At 44.7% G+C, this 22,587-nt stretch overlaps 1 protein-coding gene and 1 long non-coding RNA gene across 6 annotated transcripts in view; both read right to left on the bottom strand.

Moving 5' to 3' along the window:
* LOC131514756 (uncharacterized) overlaps nucleotides 1–11,413 on the bottom strand; it is a 34,367-nt gene extending 22,954 nt beyond the window's left edge. Inside the window, exon 1 of the long non-coding RNA XR_009263258.1 lies at nucleotides 10,675–11,413. This is a non-coding gene — a long non-coding RNA (uncharacterized LOC131514756). The remainder of the gene's footprint in view (nucleotides 1–10,674) is intronic.
* A 1,752-nt stretch (nucleotides 11,414–13,165) lies between these two features.
* Nucleotides 13,166–21,021, bottom strand: VGLL2 (vestigial like family member 2). Of its 5 annotated transcripts, none has more exons than XM_058735083.1 (4): nucleotides 20,710–21,020; nucleotides 18,154–18,460; nucleotides 15,641–16,162; nucleotides 13,166–14,369 (listed from the first exon to the last, which is right to left on the bottom strand). In XM_058735083.1, exons 1-4 carry the CDS (start codon nucleotides 20,788–20,790, stop codon nucleotides 14,329–14,331), a joined length of 951 nt encoding a protein of 316 aa, XP_058591066.1. In that variant the 5' UTR covers nucleotides 20,791–21,020; the 3' UTR covers nucleotides 13,166–14,328. The 5 variants fall into 5 exon arrangements, with proteins under 5 accessions (XP_058591066.1, XP_058591062.1, XP_058591063.1 ...); XM_058735079.1 differs by lacking the exon at nucleotides 20,710–21,020 and adding an exon at nucleotides 20,330–20,682 and having other exon boundaries at nucleotides 13,166–14,512; XM_058735080.1 differs by lacking the exon at nucleotides 20,710–21,020 and adding an exon at nucleotides 20,330–20,679.
* Nucleotides 21,022–22,587: the final 1,566 nt, after the last annotated feature.

The following is a 22,587-nucleotide window of genomic DNA, read 5'->3' as shown; positions in this document are numbered from 1 at the left end:
AAGAACATACAATGGAGAAAAGACAGTCACTCCAATAAAGGTGTTAGGAAAATTGGACAGCCACATGCAAAAGACTGGAACTGGACCACTACTTACACAATGGATTAGAAAATGGATTAGAGACTTGAATATAAGACCTGAAACCATAAAACTAGAAGAAAACATAGGCAGTAAGCTCCTTGACATAGGTCTTGTTGATGATTTTTTGAATCTGACACCAAAAGCAAAAGCAACAAAAGCAAAAATAAACAAATGGAACTACATGAAAGTATAAAACTCCTGGACAAAAAAGGAACCTATCAACAAAATGAAAAGACAACCTATTGAATGGGAGAAGATTATTGCAAATTGTATATCTGATAAGGGGCTAATATCCAAAATATACAAAGAACTCATACAGCTCAATAGCTCAAAGACAATCTGGGTAGAAGAATTTGCAATGACATGGATGGAGCTAGAAGGTATAACTCTAGGCAAAATAAGTTAAAGAAAGACAAATACCATATGATTTCACTCATATGTGGAATTTAAGAAACAAAACAAATGAGCAAAGGGCAAAAAGAAAAAGAGACAAATCAAGAAACAGACTCTTAATTGTAGAGAACACACTCATGGTCAACAGAGGAGAGGGGGTGAGGGAATGGGTGAAATAGGTGATGGGGATTAAGGGGGGCACTTGTCATGATGAGCACTGGGTGCTGTACGGAATTGTTGAATCACTATATCGTACACCTAAAGCTAATATAACCCTGGATATCAATCAACTGGAATTAAAATAAAAACTGAAAAAATGGGAGGAAGATCTGAATAGACATTTTTCCAAAGAAGACATATACAGATGGCCAACAGGTACATGGAAAGATGGGAAATCATTAACCATCAGGGAAATGAAAATCAAAACCACAGTAAGATATCATTTCTGTTAGAATGGCTATTATCAAAAAGACAAGAACAAGTGTTGGCAAAGATAGGGAAGAAATGTAACCCTTATGCACTGTTGATGGGGATGTAAGTTGGTACAACCCCAACGGGAAAGGGTATGGAGGTTCCTCAAAAAATTAAAAACATAACTACCATTTGATCCAGCAATTCTCTTCTGGGTATTTATCAGAAGAAAACGAAAACACTAATTGGAAAAGATGTATGCATGCCTTGTTCAAAGCAGCATTACTTACAATAGCACGCTATGGAAAGAACCTAAATGTCCATTGCCATTTATGGTAACATAGATTGACCTTGAGGGCATTATGCTAAGTGAAACAAACCAGACAGAGAAAGACAAATATTGTACGATCTTTCTTTTTTTTTTTTTTTTAAATTTTTTGATCTTTATTTTTGGAGAGAAGGAGAGACTGAGTGTGAGTGGGGGAGGAATAGAGAGAGAGGGAGACACAGAATCCAAAGCAGGCTCTAGGCTCTGAGCTGTCAGCACAGAGCCCCATGCAGGGCTTGAACTCACAGACTGTGAGATCATGACCTGAGCCAAAGTCAGATGCTCAACTGACTGAGCCACCCAGGCGCCCCTGTATGATCTTTCTTATTTGTGAACTCTTAAAAAAAGAAAAAGAGAGAGAGAAAAAAACTCAAGCTCATAGATACAGAGAACAGATTGGTGTTTGCAAGAGGTGGGAGTGAGGAACCAGGAAAGATAGTGAACTGTTTTGCGGGGGAGGGGTTTAAAGAAATTGAATAAGATTTTTTTTTTTTTACAAAAGTGTAATTTTTCAAAAGTAAAAAGGGAATGAGGACTAAAAGGAAACAAGTTTAGCAGTAAGGATTTTTTTAAATGAAAGAAAAATCTAAGAATGTACACTTGATGATAAGATGGGAAATAAGTTTGACTTGAATTGATATCTTATACCATATTGAGGAGAGTAAAAAACTAAAAATAAAAGCATTACATATCAAAAGAACATTTGCTTGCTGATATTATAGCTGCCTATATGGTCTACTTTTTTTTTTTTTTTTTTTTTTTTTTTTTACCTTTCCTCTGAATGGCAAGGTAACAGACAGCAATAGTAGAGAGAAGCAGCAGAAAATAGCTGAGAGTGAAAAAGAGAGGTCATATTATTATTCAACTCAATTATTCGATTTACTTTAAAAAACACCCTTTAAAACTGTCCTTTTATGTGTTCAGTATGTTCTCCTTAAGGTTTCATATTGGTCAATATTCTGAGGCAGAGAACAGATTCCACTCTAGACAATTTTGAATAAAAGGATTTATTACAGCATGTCAGATGGCTTTTCAGAATTGAGATGGTTGAATAGAACTCTGTAGAATGAAATTCCAGAATCTATTTCCAGGTCTGTACCGCAGAACCAGGCTGCTAAAGAAGCTGCTTCTCTTACCATGATCAGGAAACTGCTTGTCAAATCCGGAGGCGTCCCTTCTTATGCATATAAACACAGGGCTTCCTCAGTCGGAGCTGCTAAATTAGCTGCAGTTATTGGTTCTGGAACAACATCGCTCCAATCAGGAAACTTCCTGTAGCAAAATCAGGAAGCTTCAGGGTCCCACATCATGCCACTTTTTCTAGAATTAAGAAACCATTTCTGCCAAATCAACAAGCCTTAGAGACAGAGTGTGGCAGCAGAACTTTGCCACATTTGCTAGAACACCCATTGATAAAATATGTGCCCAACATCCCATTTATCTCAGCTCAAATTTCAAGTGTCATGTGATTGCCTCTGATATAGAACCTGAATAAAACCTGGATCACCAGCTGAGCATGAATTGGAGAAACATTTGTTTTAGCTTTTGGCTTGCCACAGAAAAGGGAAGTCACAAGAGAAGAAAACTGGATTACATATTCTGAGCCAAACCTCCATAACTACATTAGACTTCATTCTAACTTCTCCCCATTCATCTTTGAAAAATTCAAACTGTTTTTTGTTGTTATACAGAGAATTATATTTTTTGTCCATTTTGAGCACAGTCCCAATAGTCTAGAACATTCCTACTATAAGTAAGTGCTTAATAAATATCTCTTTTATTGTATATGTATGTGTGTGTGTGTGTGTGTGTGTATGTGTGTGTGTATGTGACATATATGATATGTCAGAGAATGTTGAGTGCTAATAGAACTATGAATCAGGGGATGAGACATAGCTAGAGGGAGAGAAAGTGAGGGCAGTTGTTATTTTATGTATGATAGCCAGGGAAGGCCGCTTTGATAAAGAGATACTTAAAGACCTGAAATAAATAAAATAGTAGCCATATGACTATATCATAGAGGGAAAAGCAAATTCAAAAGCTCCCTGAAATGGAAGCCTGTGTGGCCCGAGAAAGAAATAGCACCAGGGTCGGGAATGACTTGAAGGAAGAGGGTGTGGGGCTGGTGGTTACATCACGCAGGCCATGGTAAGCCATTAGGAGGACTTTGGTCTTTTCCCTGCATGTGATAGAAGACGCGGAAGAGTTCTGAGCAAACAAGAGCTATAGCGTGACCTAGGTTTTGAAAGGATCGTTCCAGATGTGTGGAGAGAAGTCTGAGAGTAGGGTGGGGCTGAGAGGTAGAAGCAGCAAGATCAGCTAGAATCTATGAGCCAGCAGGCAAGAGATGATGATGACTTGGCCGTGAAGGTGACGAAGCAGCGGTGAAAGTGACGGAAGTGGTTGCCTTTGGGTTTTTGGAAGGCTTCGCTGGTGAATTCGATAGAGGGTACAGGAGAAGAAAGCTTACGACGTTAACCTGAGCAGTAGGAAGAATGGAAGTTGTCACTTACTCGGGTGCGGGAGGCTGCCGGAGAACCGATCATGTTGAGAGGTGGGGTGGCGAGCAGAGGTTCAGTTGGGGTGTGTTCGCTCTGAGATGGTTGTTAGATATCTCTGGGGAGAGGCTGAGTGTGCAGGTGGAGAGGGATGAAGGAGGGGGGACTCGGGGTCAAGAGTTGTCAGTATGTACAGAACGTTGAGACTAGCCAGGAGACTGGCTCAGCTCAGCCAGGGCCTCATGTAAATAAGAGAGAACATCTAAGCATGAGGCCAGAGTCACTCCATATTTAGATATTAGGGAGCAAAGGAAAGACTAGCAGAGACTGAGAAGGAAGACTCAGAAGAGTAGTATGAAGATCAAGAGAGTGGAATCCTGGAAACCAAGTGAAAAAAGTGTTTGAAGAAGGATGGAATTATGAACTGTGTCAAATATTATTGATAAGGAAGGTAGCCTTATGGACCAGCTTGTCCAGGATAGTCCCCCTGTATGCCTTCATCCTCGATTAATTACTACCAGTGTCCCTTTCACACTTGAAAGTGATCTTGTTCAGACCATAAATTGTATGGTCCCCTGTGGTGGACGTGGAGGTGTGCTATTTGGATCATCTTTCAAGAGAACCTGCTATCGGGAGCATGGCTAATTGACACCTCCAGCTGCTGTACTTTCAGATCTACTGTGACATTTATGCCAGGTCATGCTTCCCTCAGGCCATTTCCCTCTAATGACTGAATACGGAGGAGTACCAAAAATGTGCCATTCCTGCACAATGTGGACGTTACTGGCTGCTAACCGGCCATTTTGACTTGGGGACTTTCTCTCAGTTCAGCTGAGACTTTCCCAGAACTGTACTGTAATCGGAGGTTCTTTTCTATCCCATCCTCCTTTCTCTCTCTCCTTGAAAGGTGTCAGGCCAAGTGGGAACCTCTGAAACTCCGGCCCTCCTAGTTTCCCTCCCCTGGCCGAGTCGAAACAAAGTCAAATAAAAAGTCAAAACCCAGCGGATGACAGCGGTTAGCGCCATCATTAAAGATCTAAAGGTTGCAGGGTTCAAGGTTTCTGTCGTATTGCTATTTAATTCACCAGAGGTCCTACAGAAACTGCATGGCTCCTGGAAAAGAACAAGCATACCCAGAGTTAAATCAAATAGAGCTCCAATTATAGTTGTTCTGCCAGATGTAGTATCTTTGCTAGGACATATTAATAAGGCCTCCAGCACGTGGTATGTGTCTTGGCATCTGCTTAGCCGAAAATCATAACTGGTGTATCACCCTATTGATGAGACAGGTAAAAGGATTACTGAGAACTGATCTTTAGATTTAGACATAGGGAGCTAACCGATGGCCTTGACTGTTGCGTATGTAGAGGAAACTTAGAGTGGGTAAAAGGAAAGTGAATAAGTAAATGGAGAGAGCAAGAAGATGACTCATGTCAGGTGTTTTGTCATTTAAAGGGAACAGAGAAATAACTGGAAGGAGATGGGGTTAAGGGAGTTTTTTGTTTTGTTTTGTTTTCGTTTTTATAAAGGCAGGAATATTGCAACCCGTTTTGTATTAGTGGGAATGATCCAGTACAGGGGGCAGACTGATGATACAGGGAGAAGAGACGGTAATTGTTGAAGTGATGTCCTGAGCACAAGGAGTAGGAAACAAGCGAAGAAAAATGATATTTGACCCTAACTGGCTCCTACTAAAAGTGGTGAGCTCCCCACTCCTTTTAACAAAAGGATTTTCTTTACCGAAGCAGGCTTCCAGATAGTTTTCCTTTCCTTTTCTTTTTTTTTTTTTAAACTTTTACTTCAAACTTCAGCTCAACTTATATTTTTAAATTCACTTGCACCTAATAAAATATAAAAAATTAATGCAATAATTTGAGTGTGTTTTTCACAAAATAATTGGTGGTACCTGCCCAATGTATTTAATATCTAGTTAAGGAGGTAAAGAATATTACAACTCAAGGGTGAATGGGATGATCTTTAGGGTTACCGCAACCTCTTAAATTCTGAACTTTTGTCCCAAGAGGTTAGAAAATAAATGCCAAGTGAATGTCACAGACATTAGGTGGGAAGAGTCCTGATAAAGACGAGAATACTCACCGGGTCTGGGGTGGAGACAAGGCTTCACAGAAGAGGCAGAACTTGTTAGACTTTGGAGAAGAGATAACATTTGGGTAACAGGGTAGTTAGAGTGAAGGTTTTCTAATACAGCAGGAGGTAGGAATTTACAAGGAATTTACAATTCCATGGAAGTGTGGAATATGATAAAACACTGCAGACTGCTCTAACCCAGAACAGTCAACTAGAGTTGTGTTTAGGTACTGTTAATTTCTACATTGTGCATTGTTGAGCTGAAGGTGAGTTTGATGTCCTCCTGAAAACTGAGACAAGGTAGCTCTAACTTCATTCTGAGTGTTGCTATGGATACACAGGACAAGAAAGCACAAGAAGTAGATCAGAAAATGAAAAGACAACATACAAAGTATTTTCTCTCATTTCACTTGTCGGACTTTTCTGTTTATGTTAAGGAGAAAAAGAATAAACGGTGTGTAACCGAGTTCAAATTAGAAATTCCTCTAATAAAGGAGGTGACAAAAATTAAATATGGACTCTAAAATAGCAGTAAGAAATGTTCTCATAAGCTTTTAGGACCCGAAAAATTACACACTATTAAACTGTGTAATTTTGTTTTATTTTAACATTTAATGTATTGCCCTTATTGCTGTTCTGTAACATAGGGAGATTCAGTGGTACCTGTATTTTCTTTTTTCTCCCAAGACCTAAAGACTATGTTAACTTGCAGCCTGATACATTTTGTGGCTGGGAAGCATTGTTTATTTTTCCTTTTTAGTTCCAATACATTTTTTTTAACGTTTTTTATTTATTTTTGAGACAGGGAGAGATAGAGCATGAACAGGGGAGGGGCAGAGAGAGAGGGAGACACAGAATCTGAAACAGGCTCCAGGCTCTGAGCTGTCAGCACAGAGCCCGACGCGGGGCTCGAACCCACGAGCCGTGAGATCATGACCTGAGCCGAAGTCGGCTGCTTAACCGACAGAGCCACCCAGGTGCCCCTAGTTCCAATACATTTTATATCTCAGGCAAAAAAGGGAGATGGCAGTATCCCAATGGTGGATTTAAAAATTTTTCGATCATATTTATAATAACACCACTCCTTAAATATCAAATAACCAGACATCTCAAACTTCAATGCAAGATAAAGGTGTCAGTATTAGTAACTTTTATTTATTAACTGCATAGTTTGGAACTGTTAAACATAAAATTGTGAATAATTTTCCTTCTCACCAATTCCAATTGAATACAGTTTCATTGTGGTTTTCCCTCGGGGTATAAATCTGACATTTCCCTAGACTCTTCTCTTATTCCTTTAAAAAAGTGCAAGCAAAGGGCGCCTGGGTGGCTCAGTTGGTTGAGCGTCCGACTTCGGCTCAGGTCATGATCTCACGGTTCGTGAGGGTTCTGTGCAGACAGCTTGGAGCCTGGAGCCTGCTTCGGATTCTGTGTTTCCCTCTTTCTCTGCCCTTCCCCCCTCTCACGCTCTGTCTCTCTCTCTCTCAAGAATAAAACATTAAAAAAAATTCTCTTTTTAAAGTGCAAGCAAAAAAAATGTGTTCTTAGAAGTCTTTGACAAGGAAGAACAAGTATCATAAGCTCTATTCTGTATGTTTGTTACCAAAATCTGTCCATCAGTTTCTGGGTATGGAGGAGAAATTGCCTGAAGTAAAAACAAGATTTCACACTCCACCAAGCAAGGTGGGATAACACTAATAATACAGAACCTTTAGGCAGTGCTTCTTAAGATATCAGAACCTCCATAAAAAAAAGCAGGTACAATATAAAAAAAAGTCATATGATACTAGATGAAAAACATCCGATCATTTTGTGGGATGCATAACACATTGCGTAAAATGTGGTAGATGAAGAAAAAAAGAAATACTATTGCACCTAGTAAAACTAAACAGCAGCGACAACAAAATACATATTTTTGTTTTCCATCCCATTTCATGATAGTGCCATTATTGGCACAGGGCCAGTAACGTAGTTGCCAAAAATAAGGGCAAGGCTATAGCAATGAGAATTAGCCGGAAAAGAAATAAACTTATGACATTCCCATTGTTATAATTGTTGATTTGAGCCATTGTGTGTTTGAAATTTTAAGATGTGTTATTTGCTTTGCCCGAGTGAGAACTATTTTTATTTCAAGCATTCTAAAGAAGTTTCTAAATTATAAGAGTATTTTACTAGTTGTAAATACACATAAAGACCAAAGCATAGATCCCATAAATAAATGTTGGTAAAAATTTCTACCTGGTAACTAGGTCATGAGAGTCACACAAATATTGATTAGGAATCAAAACATTTTAATTCTTTAGTTTTGTTTTCCAAAAATTTAGTTTACCTTCAACCTAAATTTCCTTATATGTAATAATTATATATTTATTGATTTATACGGTTTGGGTAGGAAACGATGGGTAGGAAATGATGATGACAGAGGAGGACAGTTTGAACAAAATGACTTTAGCCATCTGAAATAGTGGGAGATAAGTAGAACCAGAGATCACCAGGATTTTATAAGAACAAAACAAAAGAATAAAAAATCTGCTGTTGCTCTTTCAGGAGGAACTGAATGAGTTCCAGTAAGGCATTGGAAGTGTGGACATCTTATTTTTGTTCTATAGGACTGGGTTCTGTAAGAGTATATTGGAAAACTCCTAGAGGTACTCTAACTTGAGGTAGATATGACATTAATTTGTGGAGAACTTGAGATTTTTCTCTTATTGAGTTAAACTTGTTTCTTTTAAGTGAAAAACTTCAAATAAAGGTTAACATTTTACCCAAGTAGTAAGTGTCCTAGTAAATTTGATATATATATATATCAAATATATATATATATCAAATATATATATATATATCAAATATATATATATCAAGTATATATATAGCAAGTATATATATATATATATATATATATATATATATATATTTCTGTAAATATGTTCCTCTAAACAGTAATACTTCGGTAAAACTATTTTACTCTGAACACAATACTTTGGTGAAACCATTTTACTCTTTCCTCCTAAAAGAGAATCTGTGTCTTCTTAAAGTGAGGTTGGATTAGCAGAATCACTTCTGCCAACTCTGCCCGAGGCCACTCTGCCTGGACTCAATGTTTATGCTGGGGTTCAGGTGAAGGCTGGAAACAACTGGGAGCTGTTCCTGAAGGCTGCTTTGCCTTTTTAGGGTATGAGGGTCTCTCTGTTTGGGATAACGTGATTGACAGCTCCACTCCAGCTCCAATTAGCACTCTATAATTTATTAGCTTCTGCTTTCAGATTATGCGTTAACTTTACAAATATTTCAGCCACGGAACCAGCAGCTATCAAGTGTCTCTTTCCTGATCCAGCCCTCTGGGGCTGGAGTGAAATACAAGGAAAGAGCGGTACAGTTGGTCTGTTAAGTGAGAATAATCATTTGTGTCTGTGCCTGTCTGAGGGCACGGTGTCTCTGATTTCCCTTTAGGCCTGCATCAGTGTGTGTGTGTGTGTGTGTGTGTGTGTGTGTATGTGTGTGTGTGTGTGAAAGAGAGAGAAAGATTTGTAGATAGATTCTGTTGTGAGGAGACCATATTTATATTGTTAGAGTTTAATTTATTCATGGGGAAATGGGAAATTTATGTTTGCTTAACCATGTTGCTTGTATAAATGTCAAAACTTCAGTTATGTATAAACAGCAAATCTAATAATGATACTGCCTTCAGGACATTTATTCCTTTACTCCAGATTTTAGGAATATGTAATAAATAATGAATAATATTAATTCCTAAAAGTCTTGCAAGGAAAATGGAATATATAGAGTATGGACTTTGATAAGTATGATCAAAATGTGAATTATTTGCAGGTATATTATTAACAGAGTTAATGCAATTTTTTTTAACGTTTTTTAAATTTATTTTTGAGACAGAGAGAGACAAAGCATGAACGGGGGAGGGGCAGAGAGACAGAGGGAGACACAGAATTGGAAGCAGGCTCCAGGCTCTGAGCCATCAGCCCAGAGCCCAACGCGGGGCTCGAACTCATGCACCGCGAGATCATGACCTGAGCCGAAGTCGGACGCCTAACCGACTGAGCCACCCAGGCGCCCCAGTTAATGCAATTTTATAAACGAATCTTAGTTTTTTTGGTTTCATTTATTTTTTTTTTAAGTTTATTTATTATTGAGAGAGAGCACGACTGGGGAGGGGCAGAGAGAGGGGGAGAGAGAGAATCCCAAGCAGGCTCCATGCATGGAGCTCTAGTTGGGGCTCAGTTTCATGAATGGAGAGATCCTGACCTGAGCCGAAATCAAGAGTTGGTTGCTTAATGGACTGAGCCAACGAGGTGCCCCTGGTTTCATTTATTTTTAAAGTCTTTGCAAATATCTTTCAACTTTTCTTTAATGCTTTGACTATAAGAATTACATTTAAAATGGAATTTATAGAGGGGCTCCTGGGTGGTTTAGTCTGTTAAGCATCCAACTCTTGATTTCGGCTCAGGTCATGATTTCAACGTTTGTGAGTTCAAGGCCCATGTAGGGCTCTGCGCTGTTAGCTTGGAGCCTGCTTGGGATTCTGTCTCTCCCTCTCTCTGCTCCTCCCCTGCTTGCTTTCTCTCCGTCTCTCTCCCAAAGTAAATAAACTTAAAAAAAAAATTAAAGTGCAATTTACAGAAAAAGCATTTATATGGAAAGCAGTTTGTCTAAGTTGTATTAATTTTTTTTTTTATCTCCTCCAACCCCACAGTAATCAATCGCTACGTGTTAAAAAAAAATTCTTGTTTATTTCGATAGGAGGGTTATGGGTGTCTGCACATGAACGCAGGGTTTATGATTCTGAGCAAACTGGAGGTTAAATTGATCTTAAGAGTTGTTTCCTCAGATAAAAATGAGCACAGAAAGTGCAGTACTTACCCAGAAAGAGTGTCAAGAGAAGCCTCCAGTCAGGGGATCTAAGTCCTCACATCCACCACCTCTGCCCTCCTTCCCATCCAGGCCCAAATCAATCTTAAGTCATTGCTAGAATTTGCCACATATTGAAATAGAACTTCAAAGGGGGAAATGAGACAGGCTGGAAACTCCTTTTAAACTAAAGGAGTAGAACAGATAGAGTTCCCTGAAGCTGGGTGACTGAGTTCTCAGCCAGAGGGCAATCGGCAAAAGGATTACTTGGTGGCGCAGAGCTGTCTCTCCCCTTTTCATCACCTCTGGCTCAGCGGAGGCCAAGCGCGGAGGGAAGAGTGCGTGAGGAGGCCGCCAGTGCCAGCGGGGATGAGGGGAGCAGAAGCTTATCTTTCCCTCGGGCTCCCAACCAGGTGTAACACGTGAAAACGTCAGGTTTGCCTTGTCTCCTGTCATCTTTCATTCCCTTGAATGTCCTTGTGTCAACCACTAGTTTGCCTTCTCAAAGCTGCATCATTTCATGAAAATTTATCACAGGCATGGGAACTCGTATTTTGCGTGGGTTTGGTGGGCCTACCGCCTGTCAGTCAGGACGCTTCTTTCACCGAGGTTCTCTTTGATGCTCTTATTACACGGACAGAATTATTATAGTTCTAGGTAATTGCGCATTTCTACTTTGGGAACATGCAACACGGAGGGAAATGCTGTGACCCGTGTGTCCTATGTGCCAGGTCACTGGAGTCTGGATGGTCTGTTCAGGACTGCCCCAAAGGCCAGTTCCAGTGAATGAGTCTCCTCACCGGCAACCTGATATTCAGGTCAGATGCAGCTCAGGAGAGAGGTTTAAGTAACCAGGGGCCCGTGGCTGGGAAAGTGCTCCCTGTGGGTTCTGATCAGAGATCCTGTGAGCCCTGTCGCAGTGGGGCAGGGGCACAGCCTCTTCCAGTGGGGACACTTGGAGACCATGTCCAGCAAAGAACGCACTACCGTGCTTCCTTCCCTAACTTCATACTCAGCGGCAAATTCTAAAAACCAAGCCGGAACTTAATGCATTTTATTTATGCTTGTATATACCAGTGATCCGTGCCAATGGAACATGGATTAAAAAAATCCACAGAGAAGTCCAAAGTTAATTTTAGTTATTGCTTCAATGTCCAAACCTCAGGCTAACTCTGACACGACTTGGTCGGGTTGGGTGTGAGGAGCTTCAGAGCAGTAAAGTCTGGAAACTACTGAAATGAATTAATAAGAGAAGCAATAATAATTGCCTCCTGGAGGAGAATGGAAATCTGCCTCTGACTGAATGGTCTATAGTTAGTATCATTTGATGAAAGGGTGTGAAAATGTCTTAGGATAGTTCCTTTGAGACCAGGGATTTTGTAAGTTCTATGATGTGTCATCCTTGGCTGCCCTGCCTCCTTCCCTTCCTTATTCATCTACTGTGGAGGGGAAAGTGGACCCAAAGTTGAGCCACTGAAGACAAATTAGAAGAGGGCAAGTAGTAGTTACTGCAGTGGGTTGGAACCCTGGCTCTGCCATTTAATGGCTGTGTGACTGGGCAAATTATGTCTCCTCTGTGAGCCTCTGTTGTCTCATCAGTAAGAAGGGGATCATGATAATAAATATAACATAGAACTGTTGTGAGACTTAAATGAGTTAACCTGCATGCAAAGCCCTCAGACCAGTGCCCGAGAAACAGCATTAGTTGTTATGAGTGTTATCACATCTGGGCAGCATGACCAGAGAGTACCTTCCGTATGAGCAACACCAGTGATAGGTTCTTGTGATGACCATAATGATGGAAAGAGTGGCTGGGTAATTCCCCTAAGCCATACACTGAGTAGGGTCTCTTACCGCCCCAACTCCTGAGATGATCATCCAAGATAAATTTGTTTCTCACGTTACAATGGAGGTCAATGTTTGAACTCATCCTTTTATGTTTTTACAGCCTGCAAGGGCAATTGGAACATAACACAAAATCTCTCCCTTGGGCATTTTAGTGAATGAAGTGAATGAACGCAACTTTGGCATCAAGAGAAAATTAAGAGAAAGACCACTAATTTCTTAAATAATCTCTCTCTCTCTCTCTCTTTCTCACTTTTCCTTTTTTTTTCCTTCCTCCTGGTAGGTTTGGTTTCGTAGCCTAGCTTATTAAAATATAATATAACCAATATTCCCAAAAACACTTTTTAACTGAATACCGTCTTAAGAGTTTAGAATTTACGAAGTAGCAATAATAATAAAGGTGTACCTGACTGAATGGTGCACAGGTAGCCTTTTCAGCATCATCTCTGCTTTTAACCCAGTGAATGCTGACAGGTAAGCCCTGGGCTTCCGTGGGCCACAATTTTCTCATTTGTGAAACAGAGGTGGGCTACCTAACTTCTCACCTCCAGGGTTGATGGGAAGTGGAAAAGAGTTATCAGCTTTCACAGAATGGCACACACTTTGGAAAAACACAGAGCACTCTACATATAAAGTAATGGTACTTACTGACATCAGATTGTACTACTATAAATTATTTTATTCTACTGGAGAAAGACTAGGACATTTATTTTCTTCTTATGGAATAACACAGTTACCTTGTAGTAAAGAGACATCTTTAATGTTTGTTCCTTCTTCCTCATCACCTTCAATTTTACCCACGCACAGACCCCTTCCCCTGTCCCAAAACTGAAGTGCCCAAATCATGACCATAGAGACTGAGAGGAATATTCGAGGTATTAGAGACTCCATGGACATTTCTTCCCCTTGTGGTGATTCCTAGTTCTTCACAGAGACAGTTGGGGAACTCTTGTTGCTTCTTTTCATCCAGAGGAGGATAGATGGAGAGGCAGAATTTGTGGGAGAGAAGGCAGAGAAGGGTTTCTTCTTTCATTGTAAAACGTTCCTCGTAAAAAATATGATATATATCTACACACACACACACATATAAAATATATCCAGTGCAATTGCAATTGTTGTGCCAAACACTGGGAAGTGCCACCTTGGTCGATGTATTTCTGGAGTTTTAAACAGTTGTCCTACAACAGCTGCATTTCAGTAAGACTTGGGCAGGTGGCTCCAGATAAGCCACTTGCCACTCACATTTAGGCTGAGGCTTCCATGTTCACAGTCCAAAGGAAAAAAGTGTCTTTGTGTCTGGAGTGGGTATTGCAGAGAGGGAGCTGGCAGGAAGGGAACTGGAGGCTATGAGGTGAGGAAGAAGGAATTGGCCTCTTTTACTTCTCTACCACAGTCTTTGATGCAAATACAAATACATTTCAAATGTGAGGATACTGACATCCGTAGTGCTACGGCCACACTACTTAATGAAATAATTCACATCAGCATAAAAAATATTCACACCAAAAAGTCTCTTTTTTTCCTCCTCTTTCCAAGAAAATTTATGACATCGTATCATCTAAGTGACCTCACCGCAGATATTTCCAGTGATGTGCCCAAAAGTCATTCAACATAATTCAGTCTTTGGATCTGCTCTTTCCACAGAAGGAATTATGGTTTGACAATATTTCTGTAGATGTGTGTTTTGGTTTTCCCAATACACGGAGAGGTTTGAAGTCTCTGCCTTCCCCCATGTCCTCATCCATGAAGTGAGAGGCACAGATGCTGAGCCTCCACGGCTGGTCAGAAGGGAAAGGGAAGGGGAAACCCTGGGTCAGCAGATCAGCTCAGGAGGGATGCACCACAGAGGGAATAGCGACGAGCTGCAAACCAAGATCAGAAGCTGTTACAAACCCACTCGATTTCAGCTGAGTGCCATCAAGTGCGCTATGCAGAGACCTACAGGGAAGAAGGTGGGCTGTCTAAAACCAGTACAGATCCTTGCTTTTGTCCTGAGGCTGCAAACCTGAAAACAGAGAGAAAACAGAGAGAGAGAGAGAGAGAGAGAGAGAGAGAGAAGAAAAACAAGAGAGGGAGAGAGAAGGGGTTGGGGACGGGAAGGCACAGGTATTTAAGGAAAGAGAAAGACAAATGCCACAGTTTTATTGCAAATGTCACAGAATTCATCTAAAGGGCATGAATGAAAGCAAAAGCAAAGCAAACAGAAATGTCAAATCTTCACCTGAAGGAAGGGCGAGTGGGCAAGACTACAAGCCAATGATTGCATTTATAATATAACCATTTTTTTTTGGTTATGCCCTAAAAGTAAAGCAAGCAGACGAGTAAACCCTTATTTGAATGTACCTTTCAAATTCAAGTCCTTAAGTCAGAAATTCAGTATTGTCATTAAGAGCACATTCTCCTTAAGTTTTACATTTTAAGACACCTATTTAATTGGCGATTAAGTTGATAACAAAATCATATTTTCCTTTCCTTATAACTGTCACCAGGAGACAGTACCCCCCCCCCAAACTTTAGAAGATTATGAACTACACTCTGAGCAGGTCCTCTAGATCAGCGCTGTCCAATAAAAACACAATGGGGGCCACAGGCATAATTCTAAATTTTCTAGCAGCCACATTGAAAAAGAGTAAAAAGAACCAGGTGAGAATGAATCTTCGCAATATATTTTATTTAACCCAGTATGTTCAATATGCAACGTGTCGAAAGTATTTCAACATGCAGTCAACATAAAAATACCAGTGAGATGAATTTCACATTCTTTTTTGGTACAGTTTTGAAATCCAGTGTGTATCAGGCACGTAAGCACATCCCAGTTCCTCCTGGCCACCTTTCAAGTGGCTAGCGGCTACAGGATTGAACAGCGCAGAGCTATAGAACCTTTCCAACAAATTTATTTATTATTTATTTATTTAAATTTAATTTGTGGGGGGAAAAAAGCCTACTTTCTCCTTCTGCCCACACCGATGACACTGGGTCATCTGTTTACTGAAGCACAACCCTGCCATGCAGACCCCTGGGCCACAAGGTCACTGGGGTCTCCAAGGAGAACTAAGGGAGGTCCGGGGCTCAACCCAGGGTCGGACACAGGGCAGGAGGGGTCCGGGGAGGCCAAGGTCCCTCTCCCGCTTACCTGAGTCCACGCTGAGTCCCAGACCCTGGGCCACGTCCCCCGCGGGGCTCGCGAAGGGTCCCCCGGGCGCGGCCCACGCTGCGCCGGTCGGCTCGCCCTTGGCGGAGAGCTCGCAGGGCGGGCTGCCGGGCGCGGGCGCCGGCGCGGGCGCCAGGCGGGCCGGGCGCCCCGAGGCTGCCGGCATCAGCAGCGGCCCGTAGCGCGGGTCGAAGTGCGGCGCGTAGACCTCGTGCACGGCGGCGGGCCGCGGGTAGGCGGCGGCCTGGGCGCCGAGGGCGCCGCCCAGGGCGTAGGGGTGGTGCGGGTGCGCGTGGTGCGGGTGCGCGTGGTGCCAGGGCTCGGCCGCGCCCTGGTGCAGGTGGCCGTGCAGCGCGGCGGGCGAGTAGGGGTCGGCGGCGGCGAAGGGCAACTCCGAGTGCGCGGTGGCCAGCGGGCTGCCCAGCGGCGCGGGCACCGGAGCCTGGTACGCGCTGTTCCAGAAGGAGGCGGGGAAGCTGCGCTGGCTCATCGGGAAGGAGCCGTCTGCAGGCAGGCGAGGCGGAGGGGAGGAAAGGAAGAGAGGAGCGCGTCACCGCAGGTAGATGGAAGCGGGAGCGCTGAACGCGCCAGGCGGGCAAAGTGCGGGCGAGCAGCGGCCGGGAGCCGACCCGCTGCCCGCCCACGGGGGCGGCGTCTTTCGGAGGCGGATGCACCCTGCGAATTCGAGGTCGAGGCACCGCAAAATGGGAGAAACTCCTTGGGAAGGAGGGCGGCTTCCTCGGATTTCGCAGACGCGTTTCCAGCGCGGAAACCCCAGAACAGGCTGGGAGAGGCAGAGCGGTGAGACACCCCTCTGCAGTTCCAGTTTTGGGGCGCTGGGAGCTTCCTCCACTGCGGGCTGCGCCGCCTCGGCGGCTCCGGGGCAGACACGGCCTCCCATTCCCAACCCGCAGCCTCTCTCTCCCCTAGCTAAAGATACCTCTTCCCGCTCTTGGTCGGCAGCCTAGAGATTTCACTACCCCCTCTCGCGTTTCACCCTCCCCAGCTCCAGAAAATGTGCCCCTCCAGGGCCTCTGATAGACTGGAAGTCCATCGACATATTTCGAAGTCTTGCTATTATTAGCCTCCTTTCTAGAAACCTTCTTTCAAATATTTTTTTCCAAGAACTCAAGCAAAAGAGTAAACTAGACTTACTAAAAGGGCAGCTGTATTATTTGCAGAGGGACACAAAGGGACAGATCTTTTACGTTTTAATTAATAATATTTGTTCGTTAAAGTGTGGACGCCAGGAATAATAATTATTATTGCCAGTATCACTGTTGACCCCTAGTGCCTGGAGGCATTTTTAAGAGAACAGCATTTAGGTCAAATGTGTTGCCTTTAGTGGAAGGGGAGGGAAAGAAAGATTTAATCCTAGGGACCTGTACTGAGCATCTCCTCTGGGGAAGGCATCTGCAGAACATTCTAAAGAATTAAAAATTAAAAATGCATTCTAAGTGGTGAACTGTCTTCCTGTTAAAAATATTTAGGCAACTGGAGAATAAAAAGAATGTTCTGTGTTCAAAACTCATGATTTGGGGATCTTATCTAGGCAAGGCTTGCACAAACTCTCAGACACTCTTAAGAAAAAAAGGGAGGGTGGGGGTTGTCATTTCCCCATAAAATGTAATACTTGTGTTCCTTTTTACAGCAAAGTCTTCGTTTCTCAGCTTGGTACACATCAAGAATTAAGTTTAATGAGAAAGTTTGTTTCCTTGTCCTGGAAATTAAAGGAGATTGAGATTTCAGAATGGAAGGGAGATTTAGTTGACTTGTCCAATAAATCATTGTCCCAGGCTAGAGAAAGCAGTGCTTTGTGAGAAGGGTAGAATAAAGAGGGGGGTGTGTTTGGGGAAAATCCTTAGAGATGTTTCAGCTGTACCTAAATTTTTATTTCTTTGGTACTTTAACTTTCTTTCTGAAAGCATACGGACGGTTTAGGAGACATTCTTCAGCAGGTTTTGCTGACAGTGGTGTCTAAGACTTTTTTCTCTGGGCAAATTTTCAGGAACTTACAAGTGCCCTGTAAGTTGTTGTAGGTGCAGATCTCCCTCAGGGCTTGGGAGAGTGTTGGAAACCTCACATTTCCGCAGCACATTTACACACAGTTTTCTGTTTGCTGAACAGCCATCTCCAGGGATAGTTAAGAGGGCAGGTATCATTCTAATTTTAGAGACCAGTAAATAGAGTGACCTCAAAGAGGTTAAGAGACTTGCCCAAGGTCATGTTGCTAGGAAGTTGGTGGAGCCAGCACGAAACCCAGGACTCCCAATTCCAAGGCTGGTGGTTTTTCTAGGTCACTGCTCTGCTCTACTCTGCTCTGCCTCTGCAAGGAGAGGTCTTTCTTCTTTCCTTTTACTTACTCTCCCCACATGCCCATCCTCAACTCCTCTGACACCTAGGATTCCTTCAGCTGCCTTCCCTCGAGCCTCTGTGGCTGGGCCGCAGACTGAGAGGGCTCTCTATTTGCCCCTAGAAGTGGGCCCTTTACTCACCCCGCCAGGGCCCCGAGCTCCTGGGTGCTTTGCTGCTTGTACAGCTTGGGGAATAGCTGCTAGGCTGGCTCAGGGCTCTGCTGAAGTGCTCATCCACCACGGAGCTGATGTCTCCCTGGAAATAGGTGAAGAGGACGCAGCGGGAGTTGATGTACTCTGCCTCTGGTGGGCGCTCTTTCTCTGGGCTGCCTTCTTCCTCTTTTATGCTGGCTGGAGTTTGGCTGGAAAAGGAGGAGCTGCCGCTGCTGTTGCTGGGGCTGGCGTTGCACTCTTGGGCTTCCTGCATTTTGGAGTAATAGGCTAGTTTCTGCTCAAAGAGAGAAAGAATAGAGGAGTCAGCTTCAAAAGAGATGGCAAATTGGGGTCAGATCCCTAAGGTATCCAGGGGAAAACTGACATTCATGCATAAGCCCCTGTGCTCAGTAACTTTTGCGAGCTTCTTGACAGGCAGACTGCCTTCCTTGGTGTCTCTGTCTCCCCAGAATCGCCGCTAGACCACACGGAAAGCTCTCTGAAGGTGTCAGGGTAAAGGTCCCAGAAGATGCCTAAGCAGCCAGGATATAAGCAGAGTTTGACCGCAGAGCCAGGCTCAGGGCAGATGTATTTTTAAAATCCGGCTCCAAGGGTGAAGGGCATCCAATTCCAGTTCGGGCCTGATTGTCCCCTGCTTAAGAATCCAAGGTAGGTGCACAAGATGCAAGACTTTAAGCATCGTTGTGACAGAGCACAAAAACACCAAGATCCACTCTGTGCAGCCAGGAATGTGAATGAAGAACTGCGAAGAGGTATGAGGTAGTTCTATTTGGGAAGGAATCATGTGGGGTAAAAATGTGGAATGACATCCTGACATGAATCATTTAAATAAATGCAAGTTGATATTTGTTTGGTCACCCATAAAATGTCGACTTAAGAGTCTAGCTGTTTTGAAAGAGGTCTTCTTTTGAGTAAGGAAAAACCTGAGCACTTCCCTTCACCATCTCTATGCACATTGGGGAAACAAGTAATAAAAGGGAGAGAAGATCTTGGCTGTGAGGTTGAGTGAATTATGGCTGTCTGGTAGCGATTTTAAAAACCAAGTGTGGTTGCTGAAATATTTTCTTAGAAGTGAGCAATGGACTGAATGCAGTGTTAAAGCATTTATGCAGGGAGAGATGGCCTCAAAGCGGGCTGATCATACAAAGATGAACGGAGATTTTAATGGAATAGATTATTGGTCCAGGGCCAGGGAGGAGAAAGGACCAAGCAGACAGAAAATCAGCCCACCTCTCCTCTTTGCAATAGTCACAGCCTGGGAAGGAACCATCTCAGACACTGAAGCCAAAAGACTGTAGTTATTTAGCAATATCACCACTTTCACCACATTCCCGCTTGGCTTATAATGAGGGACTCTGAAGATTCCCCAAATGAATATTGTGAGACTAAACAAACTCCCTGGATGGAAAGTTTAAAAGGGGGGGAGGTAGAAGGAAAAAAGCAAAAAGCAAAACCTACTCCTTCCATCATTAATTCAGCAGGGAATTTTCGAATAGACGTTCCGAATTTGCAAGCAAAATGGGCAAAAACTTGGACTAGGGGTCCGGATGTACTTCTGTCTCTCTGAAGCAGGGGTCCAAGCCCTCACTTTGAAATCTGCTTGGGACCCCTACGGCCTCCTGGGTGTGTGAACTTACTCTTTTACTGGACTACGGTCCTCAGTTTTTACTACACTAGCTGAGGAAATGGGAAGAAAAACTGGTCGCCCAGACTCAGCTCGGAGAAGACAGAAAATGGAATAATTAAAGGAAACTTCAAGAGTTTGCCCAATTGGGGTTAAGTGGTCTTCTTACAGGTAACCACTGTCCTGTGGAGAGCAGGACAGCCTGATGCAGCTACTCAGCCTCAAGAAAAGCGAAAAGAATATTATCTTTGAAGCCCTCCTCTGCCAGGTCAACTGCACCCCAATAATAATCCCCAGAACTTTGCAGAGCAAAGATGATAAAACCCATGCTTTTGAGCAGTTCTCTTTGTAACGAATTCTCTGGTTCCGGAATTAATTGGCCTGATCCCTTGAGAATTTAAACGGAATAAAGTTACTCCTTAGATAAGCTTGCAGGGATGAATGGCCAGATCTTTGCATTTCAGACAGAAAGACAGAGGCACAGGCAGGTCTTTGCTTTTGTTCTCTTGTCACTCTCACCTTTGAGACCAAAGTTTGGTTTTCCCTGCGTGAGCGTTGATCGCAGCTCCCCTTACCCCGCACCGAAGAATCTGGAGTCCGACAGACTCTAAGGAGGCAATTCAGCTCACACGAACCTCGTCTGATTGTTCCCCGGAAGGGCAGGGCACGCATTAACCGGGCTTAGCTGCTTTCCCGGGAGCGCAAGTGGACACGCTAAAGGGTTAGCTCAAGCGACCGTGTGGCAGCGCCGGCAATCGCCGCATCCCCAAGGCTCCCGCCGCTGGTAGGACGCCCCGGACCCGTGCGGAGGCGTCCCGGACCTCGGGGTACAGGCGGTGCTCTAGGCAGCGAGGGCGCGCCACCCGTCTCCGAGGTCCCGGCCCGGGGGAGACACGTACCTGGTGGTAGGGGGTGTAGGCGGCTGCAAAGTAAGGCTGGGGAGGACCATAGACTTGGTACATAACATCCAGACAGCTCATGGCTCCCCGCAGCGGAGACGGCTAAGTATTTTATCATCAAGTCTTGGTCGGTGGAGCGCAGGGATGCTGCATGGGCGGCGCTTGGGCTCGAGCTCCCGAGTCATCTGCGGGCGGAGCGGTGGGCAGCGCGCTCCGCGGCTCGGGATCCCGCTCGCTCGCAGGCTCCCCTCCCACCCGGCAATTTCAACCCGGACGCTGCTCCGGGACAGAGGCGCCGGTGCTCCCGCTAGTGGGCATTTAAACCCCACGCCGGGGAGGCGTGCTGACGCCACTCTGGGCCGCGGAAGGGGGAGGGGGCCGTGGGGGGGGGGGGCGGGGACCGGGGGCCAATAGGGAGTCGGGGACCGGGGCCGAGGGGCTACCGAGGTGTTTCTCGGGGCTGCCCGGCGGCGAGCTGGGGGCCAAGGGTACCGCGAACGGCGCACCCCCGAGCTTGAGGCCGGAAGCTTTGCACCGCGAGGAGTAGGACTCTCAGGCTAAACCGAGAGAGAGAGAGAGAAACCCAGAGAGAGACGGAATGGGAGAGAAGGGGTGGGAGTGTGGAAGGGGCGAAGTGGGGGTTCTCGCACTTGGGGAGAGAAAAAAGTTTGATGCGTGGTGGCAAAGGTCCCTTGGGAGAGCCCCGGCCTCACACTGGAGATTTGAGAGTGTGCGCACCCGGGGTTGGCGAGGTGGGGCAGGAGGTGGGCTCTCCGCGCCTGGTGAGCGCCGGGAGGGTAGCGCCTTCCCCAGGAATCCCCTAGGGGATCCTCGTCGTCTCAGACAGGAAGTCCAGGGAGTCCGAAGACTCCTCCCGGGAGCGGAGCAGCTCCCTCTGGGGGGGAAAAGGCGGTGGCTGAAGACAGTACAGACCGCCCCTGCACCTCTACCGACCCCGCCCGCCCGACCGCCTCCAGCTCCCACACCTCAGTTCAGCTCTCTGGGGTCGGTCCCTTCTGCCTCGTTAGTGTTCGATCCTGGCACTTTCTCTTTGAAGTCCCCCACCCGAACCCGCCCCATCTGCGTTGTTGGCGCCCCGCATCCGGCCCCTCCCGTGCGAGCTGCTTTCGAGGAGTCCAGGAGGCCATACCCAGCCCCCGGCAGCCCCCGGCAGCCCCCGGTCTCCTCGGCGTGAGTCCTTTAAAGTTGCGGTAACTTTTGGGGACCAGGACTTGTTGGCTGCAAGAGGAGTCGGCCTAGAGAATGCAGGGAGGTCAGAGAGGGCTGCTGTATGTAGTCTCTTCAACCAGTAAAACAGCTGCTGGGATTTTAGGTTTCATTTTCGAAGCGTTGAAAGGATGCATTTTGATTGCGAAACGTGCGTCGTTGTTCCCTTTCCTTCTCTGAGAGCTCGGCAGGCTTGGACCGGCTTCTGGCGTTGCTCTCCATCCTCCCCAAGCACTCCCCACTCCCATCACAGCCCCCTGGGGAGGAGGGTGTCACAGGGGAGTCCTGCATCCCGTAAGTTTAGGGGCGAATCGAGACTAGGCTGTCCGTACGGCTGGGTCAGGTGGTGGAAAGAGCGTTGAGGAGATAGCGGTGGTGAGACCTGAGGTGGCGGCGGGGGCAGGGCTTGGGAGCTCGGAGAGCCCAGAACCACGGGAGACGCCGCGTGCATTAGGGAACTCCAGTTATTACCCATTAAAACAAAAACAAAAACAAAAAGTCTGACATCGATTCTCAGGCTGCAACACTGGAAACAAATGCACCCTTAAAGATATATTTGTCTTCAAGATGTGAATATTTTAAGCCAAATTGTTTCGGGGCTGAGGTTTTGGTTTTGCCCGAATAATAAATGGGTAATGGCTCCCAGTCTTC

The sequence above is a fragment of the Neofelis nebulosa genome, chromosome 6 (genome assembly GCF_028018385.1).
Source record: "Neofelis nebulosa isolate mNeoNeb1 chromosome 6, mNeoNeb1.pri, whole genome shotgun sequence".
NCBI lineage: Eukaryota > Metazoa > Chordata > Mammalia > Carnivora > Felidae > Neofelis > Neofelis nebulosa.
Note: the sequence above shows the minus strand (reverse complement) of the source record. Positions and strands in the feature narration are given on the sequence as shown.